Genomic DNA, 18,998 nt, shown 5'->3' with positions numbered 1-18,998 from the left:
GGAATGGCCTGCCTGACTTGAACCTGAGTGGGGCTTTGGTATTGGACTTCTGTGCTAATTACAGTTTATCCATAAATAACACCATGTTTGAACATAAGGGTATTCATGAGTGCACTTAGTACCAGAGCACCTTAGGCTGCAATTTGAAGATCAATGTTGTTATTATATCGTCAGGTCCGCGTTCACATGTTTTAGACATTCGAGTGAAGAGAGGAGCAGAGCTGTTAACTGATCAGCAGATCGCCAGCTGCTGGTGAGGTGGATCAGATGGGAGGAGAAAATGCCAGATAGGTCTGGTAGACCTAAACGTATAGTGAGGGTGTGCTGGGACCATCTGGCAGAGGCTCCTGTCCTGTCCTGTTCAGTTCATACCTTCGGAAGAACTTCTCTTGTATCCCGAGGGAGGCTGGAGAAATTGAGCCTCAATGGGGATTGATCTGGGCCTCCATTACTGAGGTGGATGTGCAGAGCTGTAGCTGTAAATTTCTTGATGCCTGTTGTGGTGGCAATCATCGAACCCGTTGGACACTAGTGGTAAAAGGAGATGTCAGGGTGAAGAAGGGGGCCTTCCGAGCTTCGTTAGCTTGTTGGATTACTGAAGTAGCTGACAGGTAATAACAATGACACTTCATTGATTCCTTGCTGATCGAGCTGGGGGCTCAAGGGCCCACAAAAATGACTGTTCTTCAAAGGCCAGGCTCAAATCAGCGACCATGTGATAACAGACACAGAGGTTTAGCCTGCTGAGCCACACACTGCCCCAGCAGACTAAGCAAAATGTATCAGCAGGATAAGCAAAAAGTGAATTTAGCAGATGCGGAAGCAAAAACTTGGGTGTGGGAGGAGATTGGTGAGACAATGGCAAATAATTCTTAGTCAGTCTTGAAAAGATTCTGAGAAACCATTAGGCAACTCAGGAGCACTGGTGACCTTAAATGGAGATATAGTCAGGCAGTGGAAAGAATATTTCAAGGACCTCCTGAATTACACTGACACACCATCTTCGGAGGAAGTAGAGCTGGAAGACTGAGAGGGAGACACCCCATCACTAGGGCTGAGGTCACTGAAGTAATCAAAAAAAAATGGTGGTAACCAATTTGGTGGTAAGGCTCTAGGGGTGGATGAGATTCCCATTGAGTTTTTGAAAGATCTTGATGTTGTTGGGCTGTTTTGGCAGATACGCCACTACACCATTGCATGGATGTGGGGGACAGTGTCCGTTGATTGGTAGACAGGGGTGGTGATCCAAGTTCTTAAAAAAGGGGACTGGAGGATGAGATTAAGATAAGCACCTCCTAGTCTGAGGTCATGGAGGGTGAATTTCCCTGTCTTGGCTGGGAATGAGTTACTGCCTCAAGCAGAGAAGTTTAAGTATCTTGGAGTATTGTTCACGAGTGAGGGATGAAGGGAGTAGGAGACTGACAGGTGGATCGCTGCTGTGACTGCAGCAATGCAGAGGCTCTGCTGTTCTGTTATGGTAAAGAGAAAGCTAAGCTGAAAGGCAAAGATATTGATTTACCGTTCAATCTACGTTCCTATCCTCACCTATAGTTATGAGCTTTGAGTAGTGATCAAACAAGTGAGAGCATGGACACAAGGGGTAGAAATGAGTTTCCTTTGCTAGGTGTCTGGACTCTGCCTCAGAAATGAGGAGGTGAGGGTTGAGGAGCTTGGATATTCAGAGGGAGCTCAAAGTAAACCTGCATTGAAAGCAGCCAGTTGAGGTGATGTGGGCACCTATCGAAGACACCTCCTGGACACCTCTCAAGGGAGGTGTTTTGGGTATGTCCGACTGGGAGAAGACCCCAGTCAGATGCAGGACCCGCTGGTGAGATAATGTCTCTTGGCTGGCTGAGGAATGCCTTGGTATTCCCCTGGAGGAGCTAGAGGAGGTGGCTGGGAGGGAAGAGGTCTGGACATTCCTGCTTAGACTGCTGCCCCTAAGCCCCAGCCCTGGACCATGAAGAATGACTGAATGAATGAACTTTCGGTCTGCAGTTAAACAGAAAACCGTGGAACCATTTCCCCACAATACATTTCGTTAAGCAGCTACATGACTAGCAACCATAAATTATGTGGACCAGGGAAGCAAGCGATGAAAAAGCAATATGTACTCTGTAGTGCAGTTACATTTTTGGGTTGGTTTGGGGTCTATCACGAGTAAGGTGTACATCTTAATCCATATAATGTTTTTGTGAAGTGGTAATATGACCAAGATCAAGCAGAGTAAATATAGGAATGACAGAGCAATGCCTCTGATCATCTCATCCTTCTCTCTGCTGACACAAAGTGCCATTGCTTCAGTTTTCCTTCAGTTTGTCAGAAAATCTGAAGTGGTCCAGATCCACCCCAACATAATGTGTCTGCAAAATTTGGAAAAGATTGTAATTTTTGAGTTATCATGCTGACATGATATCATGCTGACAAGTAAGCATTTCATTGTACATGGTACTTGTACTTGTACACATGATAATAAAAGAACTGAATTGAATTGAATTGGAACGGGCTTCCCCTTTGAGTCTGGTTAGGCTGAGGGCTTCCCCTTTGAGTCTGGTTAGGCTGAGGGCTTCCCCTTTGAGTCTGGTTAGGCTGAGGGCTTCCCTTTTGAGTCTGGTTAGGGTGAGGGCTTCCCCTTTGAGTCTGGTTAGGGTGAGGGCTTCCCCTTTGAGTCTGGTTAGGCTGAGGGCTTCCCCTTTGAGTCTGGTTAGGCTGAGGGCTTCCCCTTTGAGTCCGGTTAAGGTGAGGGCTTCCTCTGTCAGACCCTAGAGGACGGGCTCCCCCTCTATGTCTGGTTCCTCCCAAGGTTTCTTTCTTCTAGGGCATTTTGGCTTGCTCATTGGGGGCTTTTGGTGGGGGGGGGGATAATGTAAAGCACTTTGACACAATGTAATGTTGCTATACAAATAAAATAAAATTGAATTGAATTGAAAGTGTCTGCATTGACCTTCTCTCTATTATCACTATGCGGTGCTGCGTCAATTTTAGTGTGATTTATCTTAAAATTCGATGAGGTGCAGATCTTCAACCTTAAAATATGTCTGCAGAGGTTGAAAGAGATCTGTCAAATATTTTAGTTATCACGCCAACAAGATCAGACATCTGAAACAATGTGGCACTACTTCTGTTTTGGGGCAATCTGTCTCAAACTTTGACTAGTTCCAGCTTGTCGTCTCTACAATGTTCCTGCAAAATGTGAAATAAAAATGTTCACAAGTTATACAGCTGCCATTTCCTTCCTTTATGCTGCTATTTTATTTCTGGTGCATTTTGCCTGAAAATGAAATCAGGTTTAGATCTTCATCCATACAATGCTTTTGTGAAGCAGTAATAAGCTTAATCAGGGTTCCCACTCTTCTTAAGAGATCCTTTTCCAGGACATTTCCAGAAGCTTTTTCCAGAAATTCATAACAGGATCTGGTCATACAGTCATACACTTTAGTCGCAGCCTTAACACCATTTTCATTTCTCTATGATTATGCAGGGACTTAGTGTCGCCGATATGCTAAATTACACAAAGGCATTAATGCATTGATGTATAATGGAGATGTTTGACCTCTTTTTGTTACACACTGTTTTAAACTGCAAACTCTTTTAAAGAAATAAATGCCTCTTGGATTGTGGAAAACTACCCAAACATTGGCATATACTGAGCAATTCCATAATGTTCAGTATAGAGCTGTTGATCACACCACGAAATAGGCTACCATAGTGACCGAATTTCAGTAAAAGTTACTTGCATATTGCATATTACATTTTATGTCATTGTTTGTATCAAATAGATTTATGTACAATGTTTGTATTAAACAAAACAGCATAATGCCAATTTATTTACTATATCATGTGTATGATGCCTACTGTATAAAACTAATATATGCACACGACAAAACAGAAAGTCAGAGTTAACTTTCAAGTGGTAGCTTTACTGGGATTACAGCAGCTGTAGAATTTGCATAAATCATTGACAAGGATTATAATAAAGAACGCATCTTTGTAGGAAAAGAAGCTAAATACATCCATTTTAAAAACTCAAAATATAATGGGTCGTATAGGCTCCGGACCCCCCGCGACCCAGTAGGATAAGCGGTTTGGAAAATGGATGGATGGATGGATGCTCAGGCAGTGGCATCTTGTGGTTTGTCATATATGGAAACTTTCATTAGCGATAAATCAGACTAGCTAGTTTTGTTCCTAAGGACAATATCCCACAGATTCTCTATGGGGTTCAGGTCAGGAGAGTTGGCAGGCCAATTGAGCACAGTAATACCATGGTCAGTAAACCATTTACCAGTGGTTTTGGCACTGTGAGCAGGTGCCAGGTTGTGCTGAAAAATGAAATCTTCATCTCCATAAAGCTTTTCAGCAGATGGATATGTGGGATATTGTGAAGAGAAAGTTGAGAGACGCAAGACCCAACACTCTGGATGAGCTTAAGGCCGCTATCGAAGCATCCTGGACCTCCATAACACCTCAGCAGTGCCGCAGGCTGATTGCCTCCATGCCACGCCGCATTGAAGCAGTCATTTCTGCAAAAGGATTCCCGACCAAGTATTGAGTGCATAACTGAACATAATTATTTGAAGGTTGACTTTTTTAGTATTAAAAACACTTTTCTTTTATTGGTCGGATGAAATATGCTAATTTTTTGAGACAGGAATTTTGGGTTTTTCATGAGCTGTATGCCAAAATCATCAATATTAAAACAATAAATGGCTTGAACTACTTCAGTTGTGTGTAATGAATCTAAAATATATGAAAGTCTAATGTTTATCAGTACATTACAGAAAATAATGAACTTTTTCACAATATGCTAATTTTTTTAGAAGGACCTGTATATGAAACTTTCTTTAACATTGAAAGGAAATATAGAACTTTATGCATCTGTGTGACGGACGTCTCCGACATTCCCTGGAAAAATGGCCCCTACGCACAAATCGTGACGTATTACGCATGTAACTTAATACAGCCCATTGCCTACACATGTCTCAGTAGGTGGAGACATTGCGCAGCAGAGGCCACGCCCTAGCTCAGTTGTCATCATATCTAGACTTACGAACAGCAAGCTGTTTCAAACAGAAAAAATAAACAGCAAAAACAGAAATAAAATTCCAGGACAAGAAAGATTATTTCCAGGACATTTGGCCATTTCTATCAGATTCCACGTCATTTCAATGACTGGAAAATAACGCTCAAATTTTTCAGGTTTTCAGGTTATGCAGTGCTGCATCAATTTTGAGGTTTTGAGATCTCAATATGTAATAAGTCCAGGAAAATACAATAATGTATATTAGAATATAACTTACACAAAACAAAAGCGAATGTTAAATAACACATTTTAAATACATTGTATCGGACTCATAGCAAAAATTCTAGTGCTAGAACACAATGACATACATTGCTTGAAGTAACTGCGAGTCTATTAAACCCTGCTAGCTGAAAATACCACACATTAGCGGATAAGATGATTTTCTGTTTTTGACCAAGGGGTCTGTAAACAAGAAAATATAACGATTCATTATAAAACCATATTAATCAGTCCCAAAAAAAATATTGAGAATAAATTTAGAAAAAAATATGTTAAGATATTGCTAAAACTGCATTTTCATTAACTTCCTATGGAAACGTGCTAATTACAGAAGAGTCTACTCCAAACTAACTTACCTCAGTTGTGAGATGTAGGGCAGACACTGAAGGAAGCTCCTCACTTCACTCTCTTCTTCTGACCAGCCCTTCAGCTTTACTGCTCTCCTGTCTGTCTGGAGTTTCAGCACTTCTAGTAGGAGGGAGGCCTTTCTCTCAGAGAGGTTTATAACCCAGACTGCAGGAGCTGACTGGTAAATGGGCAGTAGAGTACGGAGGACACTCCTCTGTGTTTGGGACTCATAGTCCTTCACATGTGAGTACAGATCCAACAGGAAAACACACTGTACAGATGGTCTGTCATCACCATAAGGAAAAGTGCTGTAACTGCACACAGAGGACAGACACTGGGAGACACTCCCTCCTGTTCCAGTGTCACTCTCTGCTGCTTTAACACTGAGCTTCAGCAGAAACTTCACAGCTGCCTGATGTTTGTTACTGTTCCGTACAATGTTTCTGGAAAACCTAAAAATAAGAAGAACACAGTCACTCTGTATGAAGGTGATGTTTCTCAGAATAAGGAGGTAATTTTGCATATATTGATGACACTGTGACACTTAAAATTTTACTTCATAATTGATGTGACAGTAGCTTGTTAACTTTCAGCAACACATATTCTAAATGGTGTTACTCTCTCCAAGCATAACAAAATCAATACTCATGGTAAGCAATCAGTTTTTATGTGACGTTTTCATTAAGGGTACATTTGCAATGTCCATCCATCCATCCAACCATTTTCCAAACCGCTAATTCTACTGGGTCGTGGGGGGTCCGGAGCCTATCCCGGAAGCAATGGGCACGGGGCAGGGAACAACCCAGGATGGGGGGCCAGCCCATCGCAGGGAACACACACACATACACACCTACGGGCAATTTAGTAACTCCAATTAGCCACAGCATGTTTTTGGACTGTGGGGGGAGACCAGAGTACCCGGAGGAAACCCCACGATGATATGGGGAGAACATGCAAACTCCACACATGTGTGACCCATTCGGAGACTCGAACCCGGGTCCCAGAGGTGTGAGGCAACAGTGCTAAGCACTGCACCACCATGCCGTCCCCATTTGCAATGTTTACTTTAAAAAATCTCAAATGACACAATAATAAAATATGAAAGGATCTAATAGGCAGACAATGGTATTTTCCAGCTCGAGTCTAAGACACTCTGATGTGGGTTAGGGTGTTAAATCCAATGTGACTGAAACACATGTAACTATCAGTACGGATGTAACTGAACTGGTTACTGCTAAACTGACAGGGACCAAGGAGACAAAGAACATGGTGAATTACAATGGAAAACTTTGCAAGTTACTGCATCTGAATACAAAACATAGTTTATGTTTAACAGGAAAGAATGTTATTCTGTAAGGAAAAAAGAGACTGACCACCTTCCAGTGGGAAATAACAAAAAAAAACTGTTCTTCACTGTCTAAGCTGACGAATCCCTCTGTGTCGCCAATGAGAGTCACAGAAGTAGAGACAGTCTGACACCTGATACCTGCAGTAAACAGCCCACAGTGACCCTCATTTCAACATCTCCACACAGACATGCTCCACACTCACCTCAGCTGTGAGATGTAGGGCAGACACTGAAGGAAGCTCCTCACTTCACTCTCTTCTTCTAACCAGCCCTCCAGCTTTACTGCTCTCTTGTGTGTTTGCAGTTTCAGCACTTCTAGTAGGAGGGAGGCCTTTCTCTCAGAGAGGTCTATAACCCAGACTGCATGAGCTGACTGGTAAATGGGCAGTAGAGTAGGGAGGACAGTCCTCTGTGTTTGGGACTCATAGTCCTTCACATGTGAGTACAGATCCAACAGGAATCCACACTGTACATATGGATTGCCATCATCACAAGGAAAAGTGCTGTAACTGCACACAGAGGACAGACACTGGGAGACACTCCCTCCTGTTCCAGTGTCACTCTCTGCTGCTTCAGCACTGAGCTTCAGCAGAAACTTCACAGATGGTTGACTTTTGTTACTGCTGTATACATTCTTTCCGGGAAATCTAAAAAGGCAAAGAACACAGATACACAGACTTTGTATGAAGGTAGTGCATCTCTGGAACAAAGTGGTGATCGTCAATGTACTGTGACATGGACACATGAATTTTCACTTCAAGATAATTGTGGTTTAATCTTAACTTTGCAGAGCAAATTATAAATGTCTTTACCTGTGGTGCACTTAAAAACAATTACATAGACACATGAACCTCTAAAGCTGACAGGAACCTGGGATGTAGCGACAATGGCGGATTAAAGTGGGGTACTTTGCAAGATGTTACATTGTTATTCTGGCGCCGCATGTGTCAGGAAACAAGGTTATTTACCTCATTCTGGATGAAAAATAGACATTAACCACCATGCAGTGAACAACTGTATTCTCTCTCTTACCTGACTAGACTCCATTTCCCAATGAGTGTGACACAACCAGAGGCAGTCTGACAGCTGATTCCTACAGTAAACAGCACTGGCCAAACAGCCCACAGTAACCCTCACCTCAACATCTCCACACAGAGAAGCTCCACACTCACCTTAGCTGTGAGATGTAGGGCAGACACTGAAGGAAGCTCCTCACTTCACTCTCTTCTTCTGACCAGCCCTCCAGCTCTACTGGTCTCTTGTCTGTCTGGAGTTTCAGCACTTCTAGTAGGAGGGAGGCCTTTCTCTCAGAGAGGTCTATAACCCAGACTGCAGGAGCTGACTGGTAAATGGGCAGTAGAGTAGGGAGGACACTCCTCTGTGTTTGGGACTCATAGTCCTTCACACATGAGTACAGATCCAACAGGAATCCACACTGTACAGATGGTCTGTCATCACCATAAGGAAAAGTGCTGTAACTGCACACAGAGGACAGACACTGGGAGACATTCCCTCCTGTTCCAGTGTCACTCTCTGCTGCTTCAGCACTGAGCTTCAGCAGAAACTTCACAGATGGTTGACTTTTGTTACTGCTGTATACATTCTTTCCGGAAAATCTAAAAAGGGAAAGAACACAGATACACAGACTTTGTATGAAGGTAGTGCATCTCTGGAACAAAGTGGTGATCGTCAATGTACTGTGACATGGACACATGAATTTTCACTTCAAGATAATTGTGGTTTAATCTTAACTTTGCAGAGCAAATTATAAATGTCTTTACCTGTAGTGCACTTAAAAACAATTACATAGACACATGAACCTCTAAAGCTGACAGGAACCTGGGATGTAGCGACAATGGCGGATTAAAGTGGGGTACTTTGCAAGATGTTACATTGTTATTCTGGTGCCGCATGTGTCAGGAAACAAGGTTATTTACCTCATTCTGGATGAAAAATAGACATTAACCACCATGCAGTGAACAACTGTATTCTCTCTCTTACCTGACTAGTCTCCATTTCCCAATGAGTGTGACACAACCAGAGGCAGTCTGACAGCTGATTCCTACAGTAAACAGCACTGGCCAAACAGCCCACAGTAACCCTCACCTCAACATCTCCACACAGAGAAGCTCCACACTCACCTTAGCTGTGAGATGTAGGGCAGACACTGAAGGAAGCTCCTCACTTCACTCTCTTCTTCTGACCAGCCCTCCAGCTCTACTGCTCTCTTGTCTCTTTGGAGTTCCAGCATTTCTACTAGAAGGGAGGTCTTTCTCTCAGAGAGGTCTATAATGAAAACTAAAAGGAATAACAGTTCTTTTAGAATTCAGAGTATGATTACTAAATACCATGTTTTGTTAAACTGTTGCGTAATTTCCTTTGTGAATGAAGTTAAATATTTGGGAATATTAATATCCAAAAATGTCATTAGAAGAGAAGAGATTAACATCTCGGACCGCTTAATAGATATGAAAAAGGGTGTTAGTCGTTGGTTGACGAGGGACTTGACTATTTTTGGAAGAAGCTTGTTGATTAAAGCAGAGGGCATTTCCAAGGTGGTGTATCCATGTCACTCTATGTTTATATCATAGAGAAATATAAAGAAGCTACTCAAGTATTTTTCAGTTTTTGTAGAAAAACAAGACTCATTACATTCAAAGATCTCAATTAGTTAAAAGCTATGAGAAAGGTGGCATCAATGCATTGGACTTTGTAGCCATGATCGGGGCGTTTAGGGTCAAATGGTTAAAAACTTGTATAATGCAACAGGACTCTATGTGGTTTCATATTCCTGGTTAAGTTTTTAAGCACTTGGGTGGAATTGATTTTCTTGCGAGGTGTGACTTTGAAATTAGTAAGATCCCAGTTAAACTTTCCAATTTCCACAAACAAATTCCAAAAGTTTTGGAAAATGATATTCCAACACAACTTCTCCCCTCATGGGTCAATTCTGTGGAATAACAGGGCAATCTTAGTTGGCAAGAAGTCAATATTTATTAAGGGTTGGTATGACAAAGCTATTCTGACCAGAAATTCTGGTCATGGGAATCTTTTGAACTTCTCATCCTTTATTGATAAATTTTATCTAAGTTGCTGCTATAAAGATTTTATGAAGATATGCAAAGTGATCCCTTTGGTATTGATTCAGCTAATCAAAAACATCATTGTATACTCAAAAGTGACTGTTTCAATGCCCAGTTTAAAAGTGAATGACTGTAACTTACTTGATTTCAAATGCAATAACAAGGTCATTAATAGTGGTATGCGGCAAAAGATTTACTATGAATAGGGATTCTTTCAAGAAATTTCCTAATGCAAATTGTGAAACCACATTGGCTTCTGCGAATTCAAAATTTGTTAAATGACCTGTTTCACCAATAGTGAAGGAGACTCATTTAAAAATAATAAATGGAATATATCCCGTATCTGTCACGCCCGGCTCGTCCGATCCTCATGTGTGCCACGCCCCCGATTATCCACGTGCTTCCCCAATCATGCCCAGCTGTTCCTTGTTATTCTGACTTGTCTTTTCTATATCAGTCCACGTCTTGCCCTGTCCAGGGTCCATCATTGATGTTACTAACGTTGTGGTGTTCTGTCCTGCCCGTAGCTGGCTCCCCCTTAATAAATCCCCAGTTTTTCCCCGTATTCTGCCTGCCTGCCTCGTCCTTCCTGCCTCCTGCCCGCCAGCCTGCCCGGCCTTTCCCGCGACTCATGACAGTATCCATGTTTCTTAAAAGAAGATTTAAATTTTAAGTTGACCTGCGTGCCTTTGGTAAGTTGGAATATTAGTTTTTTCTTTTCTTTTTTCTAATATTCACAAGGTTTTTGGACGGACATGAGTGAATGGATTAATCTCAAACTTAATATTCCTTTTTTTGATCTTGGTGCTATCTTATTTTACGTGGAAAACTTGAATTCTGCTTTCTTCGATGCCATTAATATTGTTGTACTATTAGTACAACAAAATACCACATTCACTGTAGTAAGTGGAGGGGTAACAAGCCCTCTTTTCCCTGCTTCTTGAATGAATTAAATGTTTTTTAAGTAGATTAAAAAAGCGGAAAAGCACTAGAATCTTCTCACAACACTTTTTAAATTTAATTTAATTTAATTAAGTCTCCCTTATGACCCCTTATACCATGCTCCCATATTGTGTATTTATTTATTTAGTTTTGTTTGTTTTTCGGTAGGTTGCCCCCTAGCTTATTCTTTGTAGTTCTTATGTCCTCCATGAGAGTTTGTATTTCTGTAATATTGTTCTGTGTGTTCTGTATTATGTTGTTAATAAAGCTTTTTGTCATGCCCGGCTCGTACGATCCTCGTGTGTGCCACGCCCCCCTGATTATCCACGTGTGTTTCCCTGATTATACCCAGCTGTACCCTGTTGTCTTGTCTATTTCAGTCCACGTCTTGCCCCGGTTTTTCATCTGTCATTGATGTTAGTGAGTCTTCTGTTCTGTCCTGCCCGTCCCGATCATTTAATAAATCCCCAGTTTCCCCTGACTTGCGGCTCCTTGCCTGCTTCCTGCCCATTTGCCTGCCTGTGCGCTCACCCGCCTTCACCGCGAACCCTCACACTTTTTTGGAAAGAAAAAATCAGGTCATTTAGGAAATGTAGGTGGTTTAAAAACAAATACACAGAAGGAAGTTCAACTAGATAAACACAATGCATGTGTCCATATACAAAAATGTATATTTTTATAATTGTTTAAATAGTGATGCTACGAACACACATGCATATATATTGCAGACACTATTGACATGACGGTCTTTAAACGCTCTCAAATTTTATAATTTGTGTTTCCGGACAGTTTATAGCGAAACGTTTTTTTTTTTATTGCAGTGTTCTACAGAACATCCATCCATTTTCCAAACCACTTATCCTACTGGGTCGCAGGGGGATCCGGAGCCTATCCTGGAAGCAATGGGCACGAGGCAGGGAACAACCCAGGATGGGGGGCCAGCCCGCCCATTGCAGGGCACACTCACACACCTGTGTGTGTGACTCACACACTCACACACCTCAGCATGTCTTAGGACTGTGGGGGAAAACTGGAGTACCCTTAGGAAACCCCACGACGACATGGGGAGAACATGCAAACTCCACACACATGTAACCCAGGCAGAGACTCGAACCCGGGTCCCAGAGGTGTGAGGCAACAGTGCACCTTCCTGCACCATTGCTTAATGTCATAACTCACTTCATTGCCAGCCATTTGAGAAGAATAAATGGAAGTGTAAGAAGGCTATTTAAATTGGAACCCATGAAGCATGCTCAAATATTTAAAACAAACACAACTGATTGTTAGAAACTCCATAAGTTGAATAGACACACAATTATCTGCAATGTTATCAACAGTTACAGTAAGCTCACTAACCTTGCTTAGGTTCCTCACGTCCTCCGGAAAAAAATTTCATCTGGAATGTCAATACACTTGAGTCTTTATATGACAACTAAAAAAAAAGAAAACAGAATATTTGAATATACAAACATGCTTAAGGGCTCCGAAGACTCAAGACCCAAGAATGGAGGCACATGTAATCTGTAATTTGTGTTTGGTATGGCTGGAAATCAAGTTTGGATTCACAAGTGCCTGATTTGATTCAATATCGATTTGATTCAATTTTGATTTACTAAAATATCTTTTTAGAATAGCTCTTTGAGGATCAATTCATTATGGAGATTAATGTCAAATATCAAAGAAGGTCCATTTTAAACAATGATTTTTTTATTTATCCAACCAGTATGGATCGCAACAGGAATATGTATTTCAATGCAGTGGGACAGAGAATTATTATGGTAAAATATGAATTCAAAAGATCAATGATGGCAAACAGTAACACCGTGGCTACTGCCAACACTGGAAATACATGTTGGTTGGTGTGTATGTGGTCCAGGTATACATTATTTTGTGGGGACCAGATGTTCCCCACAATAAAAACTTTTTTTGACATTGTGGGGACTATTTCTTCAGAACATGAAAAGTATGAGCATGTACAGCACTCAGTACTTAGTTGGGGCTCCTTTTGCCTGAATTACTACAGCAATGCGGTGCGGCATGGAGTCGATCAGTCTGTGGCACTGTTCAGGTGTTATGAGAGCCCAGGTTGCTCTGATAGTGGCCTTCAGCTCTTCTGCATTGTTGGGTCTGGCATATCGCATCTTCCTCTTCACAATACCCCATAACTTTTCAATGGGGTTAAGGTCAGACTAGTTTGCTGGCCAAGAACAGGGATACCATGGTCCTTAAACCAGGTACTCGTAGCTTTGGCACTGTATGGAGATGCAGATTTCATTTTCCAACAGGACTTGGCACCTGCACAAAGTTGGTCAGCAGCAATAAGCACGAAGTGCTCTAAAACATCCTGGTACACAGCTGCGTTGACCTTGGACCTCAGAAAACACAGTGGACCAACGCCAGCAGATGACATGGCACCTCAAACCATCACTGACTGTGGAAACTTTACATTTGACTTCAAGGAACGTGGATTCTATGCCTCTCCTGTCTTCTTCCAGACTCTGGGACCCTGATGTCCAAAGGAAATGCAAAATTTACTTTCATCAGAGAACATAACTTTGGACCACTCAGCAGCAGCCCAGTCCTTTCTGTCTTTAGCCCAGGCGAGACGCTTCTGACGCTGTCTGTTGTTCAAGAGTGGCTTGACACAAGGAATGCGACAGCTGGAACCCATGTCTTGCATACGTCTGTGCGTAGTGGTTCTTGAAGCACTGACTCCAGCTGCAGTCCGCTCTTTGTGAATCTCCCCCACATTTTTGAATGGGTTTTGTTTCACAGTTCTCTCCAGGGTGCGGTCATCCCTATTGCTTGTACACCTTTTTTTCTGCCACATCTTTTCCTTCCCTTTGCCTCTCTATTAATGTGCTTGGACACAGAGCTCTGTGAACAGCCAGCCTCTTTTGCAATGACCTTTTGTGTCTCGCCCTCCTTGTGCAAGGCGTCAATGGTAATGTAATGCTAAAGTAAACACTGAAATGAAAGACCAAACTGAGGTAATGGATGACAGATCCATGGCCAAAAGTTTGGAGAATGACACAAATATTAATTTTAATCTGTGTTTATGATGCCAATTTTAATATACTCCAGAATATTATAAAGAGTGATCAGATGAATTACAATCTGCCATGAAAATACACTTAATCCCAAAAACCCATTTCCACTGCATTTCAGTCCTGCCACAAAAGGACCTGCTGACATCATTTCAGTGATTCTGTTGTTAATACAGGAGAGAGTGTTGACGAGGACAAGGCTGGAGATCACTCTGTCATGCTGATTGAGTTAAAATAGCAGACTGGATGCTTTAAAAGGAGGGTGATGCTTGAAATCATTGTTCTTCCTCTATTAACCATGGTTACTTACAAGGAAACACATCCAGTCATCATTGCTTTGCACAAAAAGGGCTCCACAGGCAAGGATATTGCTGCTAGTAAGATTTCACATAAATCAACCATTTATCTGATTATCAAGAACTTCAAGGAGAGATGTTCAATTGTTGTGAAGAAGGCTTCAGGGCACCCAAGAAAGTCCAGCAAGCACCTGGACCATCTCCTAAAGTTGATTCAGCTGTGGGATCAGGGCACTACCAGTGCAGATCTTGCTCAGGAATGGCAGCAGGCAGGTGTGAGTGTATCTGCACGCACAGTGAGGCGAAGACTTTTGGAGGATGGCCTGGTGTCAAGAAGGGGGAAGCAAAAAAGCTACTTCTCTCCAAGAAAAACATCAGAGACAGACTGATATTCTGCAAAAGGTACAGGGATTGGACTTCTGAGGACTGGGGCAAAGTCATTTTCTCTGATGAATCCCCTTTACAATTGATGGGGCATCCGGAAAAAAGATTGTCTGGAGAAGAAAACATGAGCGCTACCATCAGTCCTGTGTCATAACAGTAAAGCATCCTGAGACCATTCATGTGTGGGGTTGCTCCTCAGCCAAGGGAGTGGGCTCCCTCACAATTTTGCCTAAGAACACAGCCATGAATAAAGAATGGTACCAAAACATCCTCCGAGAGCAACTTCTCCCAACCATCCAAGAACAGTTTGGTGAAGAACAATACCATTTCCATGATGATGGAGCACTGTGCCAAAAGGCAAAAGTGATAAATGGCTCGGGGAACAAAACATCGACATTTTGGGTCCATGGCCAGGAAACGTAATCCCACTGAGAACTAATGGTCAATCCTCAAGAGGAAGGTGGACAAACAAAAACCCACAAATTCTGACAAACTCCAAGGATTGATTATACAAGAATTAGCTGCCATCAGTCACAATTTGGCCCAGAAGTTGATTGACAGCAGCCAAGGTGAATTGCAGAGGTCTTGAAAAAGAAGGGCCAAACACTGCAGATATTGACTCTTTGCATAAACTTAATGTAATTCTCAATAATAGCCTTTGACACTTAAAATGCTTGTAATTATACTTCAGTAAACTATAGAAACATCTGACGAAGATCTACAAACACTAAAGTAGCAAACTTTGTGAAAACCATTCTCAAAATCTTTGGCCACAGCTGTACTTTTGGCTTAACAAAACTGAATCTGAGACCTTAACTCTTATATAACAAAAGACCATCTGCTTGAAAACTCTCATCTCAGATTTAAACACTGGCCTGGTATGAGTTGAAAGATGATTAAAAGTTCTATTTATCAGTATTTTACACTGGAGTGAATTTTGTGATTAAACTACGTGTTTTCAACAGTTTTCAACATATACATACATATATATACATATATATACATACATATATACATATATATATATATATATATATATATATATATATATATATATACATATATATATATATATATATATATATATATATATATATATATGTTATACATGCTATGTTTCATGTTTTTTTTATGTTAACAAGGGCAGAGGTGTAGCTCAGATGGGTAACATTGTCCCATCATACCTCCACAGATGGAGGTTTAATTCCTGTCCCTGTTCTGTCAGTGCGTAGAGTTTTCATGTTCATCCCATGATGTGTAGTTTTCTTCTTGCACATCCTACAGACCTGCAGTCAGGTGAACTGATTTATTTAAATAGCCCTTAGTGCATGGGTGTGTCCTATGACACACTGGCATCCATGCCTTTATAGGCCCCCATGACAGTGTTCGAGGTTGGGAGCACTTGGAATATTGACGTAATTCAATTTGGCAACTTCATTTTTATTTTGGAATTCTGGTGCTTTCAAGATCATGTATTAAGTTATCTATTAAGTTCATGTAGTGTGCAAAGATCATAAGTGCAAAACTAGTATATTAATTAGTTCATTGTGATATATTTCATTTGTTTAGCAAATTCCGTTCAGGAAGAAAATAAAAAGCTTCCAATAAACCATGAACATACTGTGATCCCCAGTCTTTAATATGGGACTCTGAGCACAAAGAGTTTCCCACCTTTACAGAATCCTCAGACTTGACAAAGACCACATCATGACCTTGGTGTTGCTCCACAAGACACTGGCTGCAGATGAGAGTCTTCTCCATCTTACAGAGGAACTCCAGGGCTCTGTAGTGTATCTGGCAGAGCTTGTGTTCCAGTTTCTCAGTGGCCTCCTCCAGCCTGTGTCTCTCCAGTGCTGGTACAATGTAGTGCGGCTTCACATGGGTCTCACAGTAGGAGGCAGTGCAGGTCAGACAGGACTTGACAGCTTTCAGCTTCCTGCCAATACACCAATCACAGGCCACATCCCCCGGCTCAGCATAGCGCCACCCAGGGAGTCCCGCCTGCTGGAGCTTCTGCAGCAGCACAGCTAAAGCTGAGTTTGCGTAGAGCACAGGACGAGTTCTGCTCCTCTTTTTGCACTGAGGGCAGGCGTAGGATCCAATGCTGCCTGGCTTCTCCCAGTAAGTAGTGATGCACTGTCTGCAATAACTATGTCCACAGGGGACACAAACTGGATCCTTCAGAAGGTCACTGCACACAGAACACCTGAACTGATCTTCTGTTAGGAGACTGGATGGCAGCTCACTGTGAAAAGCAAGATTATACATATGGGTATTGTACAGAATTGTCACACATTAACAATTATAGCAACATAAAGTTATTTATCAGAAGGCAGATTACTGAACTGTGTGTTTGCTGTTTAGTCACAGACCTCCTGGTAAATCCTGTTAACAGTTGTGTGTAAATGAATGTGTTTTTACCATGATAAACCTGGGTTCATATTAGATCAGCAGTTTAACTTAATGGAAGTCTTTGATGTGTTGATTTAAGTAATTCAAATACAGATACTGCACATAAACAACTTGAAAGAATTGGAGGGTAGAAATTGAATCTCATACTCCCCATAATTAAAGCTAATTAAAATATTAGTTATAGAATTTTAATTTCTTATTAAAATGAAAGCATGTTCCTTGGATAAAACACATCCATACACAATTTAGTGAAACTGGTCATAGGTGAGTGGCCAGACAATGTGTGATTCACATAGACCCCCAATGAAGATCAACATAACAGATCATGTGACTCCACCCAGACTGGGGAGACCAGGGCCCTGCCCAGAAGCCAGGCTTGGGGGCGGAGCTAGTTTACAAAGTTGGTCCTGTGAGGGCTGCTTCAGGATTGTACGGTACCGGGAGTATTGTTATAGGACGTCAGGTTCCTGTATAACTGGAGTGGAATGTTGGTTTGCATTGCCAACATTAAGTTAGACTAGCTTCCGGTGGGTGTTTGTCTCTCCCAGGGTTGCCCTTTGTCACCATTTCCCTTCATAACATCTTTGAACAGAATTTCTAGGCATAGCCAAGGGGTGGAGGGTGTCCGGTTCAGTGACCACAGGATCGTGTTTTTGTTCTTTTTCAGATGATGTGGTCCTGTTGGCTTCATTGGACTGTGACCGGCAGCATGTACTAGGGTAATCTGTAGTTGAGTGTGAAGCGGCTGGATGAGGATCAGCACCTCCAAGTCTGAGGCCAAAGTTCTCAACTGGAAAAGGGTGGATCGCCTGTCCTGGATGGATTACTGTCTCAAGCAGAGTAGTTTAAGTATCCCGGGGTTTTGCTCACAAGTAGAGTTGCAAAATTCTAGGAATTTTCAAAGTTAGAAACTTTCCATGGGAATTAATGGGAATAAACTGGAAATTTGTAAAATTGCAGGTCAGCCTATAGCAGACAACTTAAATGCAGTTGAAAAAAAAACACATCCAGCAGCATAATATTGGTTAAAACAACAAGATTTCATGCAAATTTTACTTGAATTTCTACCCTGCACTGTACATTCCTCCATCACATGCACAGATAATTTCTGGAATACTGCATGCTATTGCAGGACTGTTGAAGACACACTACTGAATTTGAGCCCAGGACTACATCCAGTCAAGCAAGTTCTGATCACATAACCGGGTTAAATATATCTGCTCTGTAGTATTAAGGTTTAGTGAGCAAATGCTAAACCAAAATGTGTTTATACAGTAGCTAGCTAGCCAGTAAATCAGGTACGCTAGATGTAAGTTAGCTAACATTTCATTGCCAGTTTAACCTTTGGGACCCAATCGCTGCTCACTGCATTGATTAAATTTAAAAACAAAAACTCACGAACCCTTTGATACACAGAAATCACACACATACCATCAGAATCACAACAGCACTAATAGTGATATCATTGTGTAACCAAGTGCTTGTGAGTAATTACATGTGAAAGAAAACACCAAAATAAGCATCTGCATCAAAATACACTGTTTATAAGTCATATTCTATGTCGTATTATTCATTCAGTTCACTTTCTGTACCATTTCTGACAGCTTGTAACACCAGACCCACAGCTCTCTGATACGGTCCAGCTCAGCTCAGCTCAGCTCATTTATTATACACAAAACACCTGTTATGCCCTATAAATAACACAATGAAGCATTTCATTCATTAGGATTCATCTAGTCATTCATCTGGTCATTTACTTGATATTTTCACAGTATTTATTCACAAAAGTTTACATATGCCTGTTTGAATATTTCCCAGCTTAACTTCCCACGTAAA

The 18,998-nt window shown here is 41.6% G+C and overlaps 1 protein-coding gene across 1 annotated transcript in view; it reads right to left on the bottom strand.

Annotated features, from left to right (window-relative positions):
* LOC125727462 (uncharacterized) overlaps positions 1-18,998 on the bottom strand; it is a 74,445-nt gene that overhangs the window by 42,844 nt on the left and 12,603 nt on the right. The window contains exons 8-12 of the mRNA XM_049004178.1: positions 16,422-16,995; positions 12,380-12,455; positions 9,140-9,296; positions 8,171-8,614; positions 7,202-7,645 (exon numbers count right to left, since the gene is read on the bottom strand). Coding sequence (XP_048860135.1) covers positions 7,202-7,645; positions 8,171-8,614; positions 9,140-9,296; positions 12,380-12,455; positions 16,422-16,995 — 1,695 coding nt within the window. The remainder of the gene's footprint in view (positions 1-7,201; positions 7,646-8,170; positions 8,615-9,139; positions 9,297-12,379; positions 12,456-16,421; positions 16,996-18,998) is intronic.

Source organism: Brienomyrus brachyistius, unplaced genomic scaffold (assembly GCF_023856365.1).
Source record: "Brienomyrus brachyistius isolate T26 unplaced genomic scaffold, BBRACH_0.4 scaffold98, whole genome shotgun sequence".
Classification (NCBI taxonomy): domain Eukaryota; kingdom Metazoa; phylum Chordata; class Actinopteri; order Osteoglossiformes; family Mormyridae; genus Brienomyrus; species Brienomyrus brachyistius.
The sequence above is the reverse complement of the archived record's forward strand: the minus strand, read 5'-3'. Positions and strand labels throughout refer to the sequence as shown.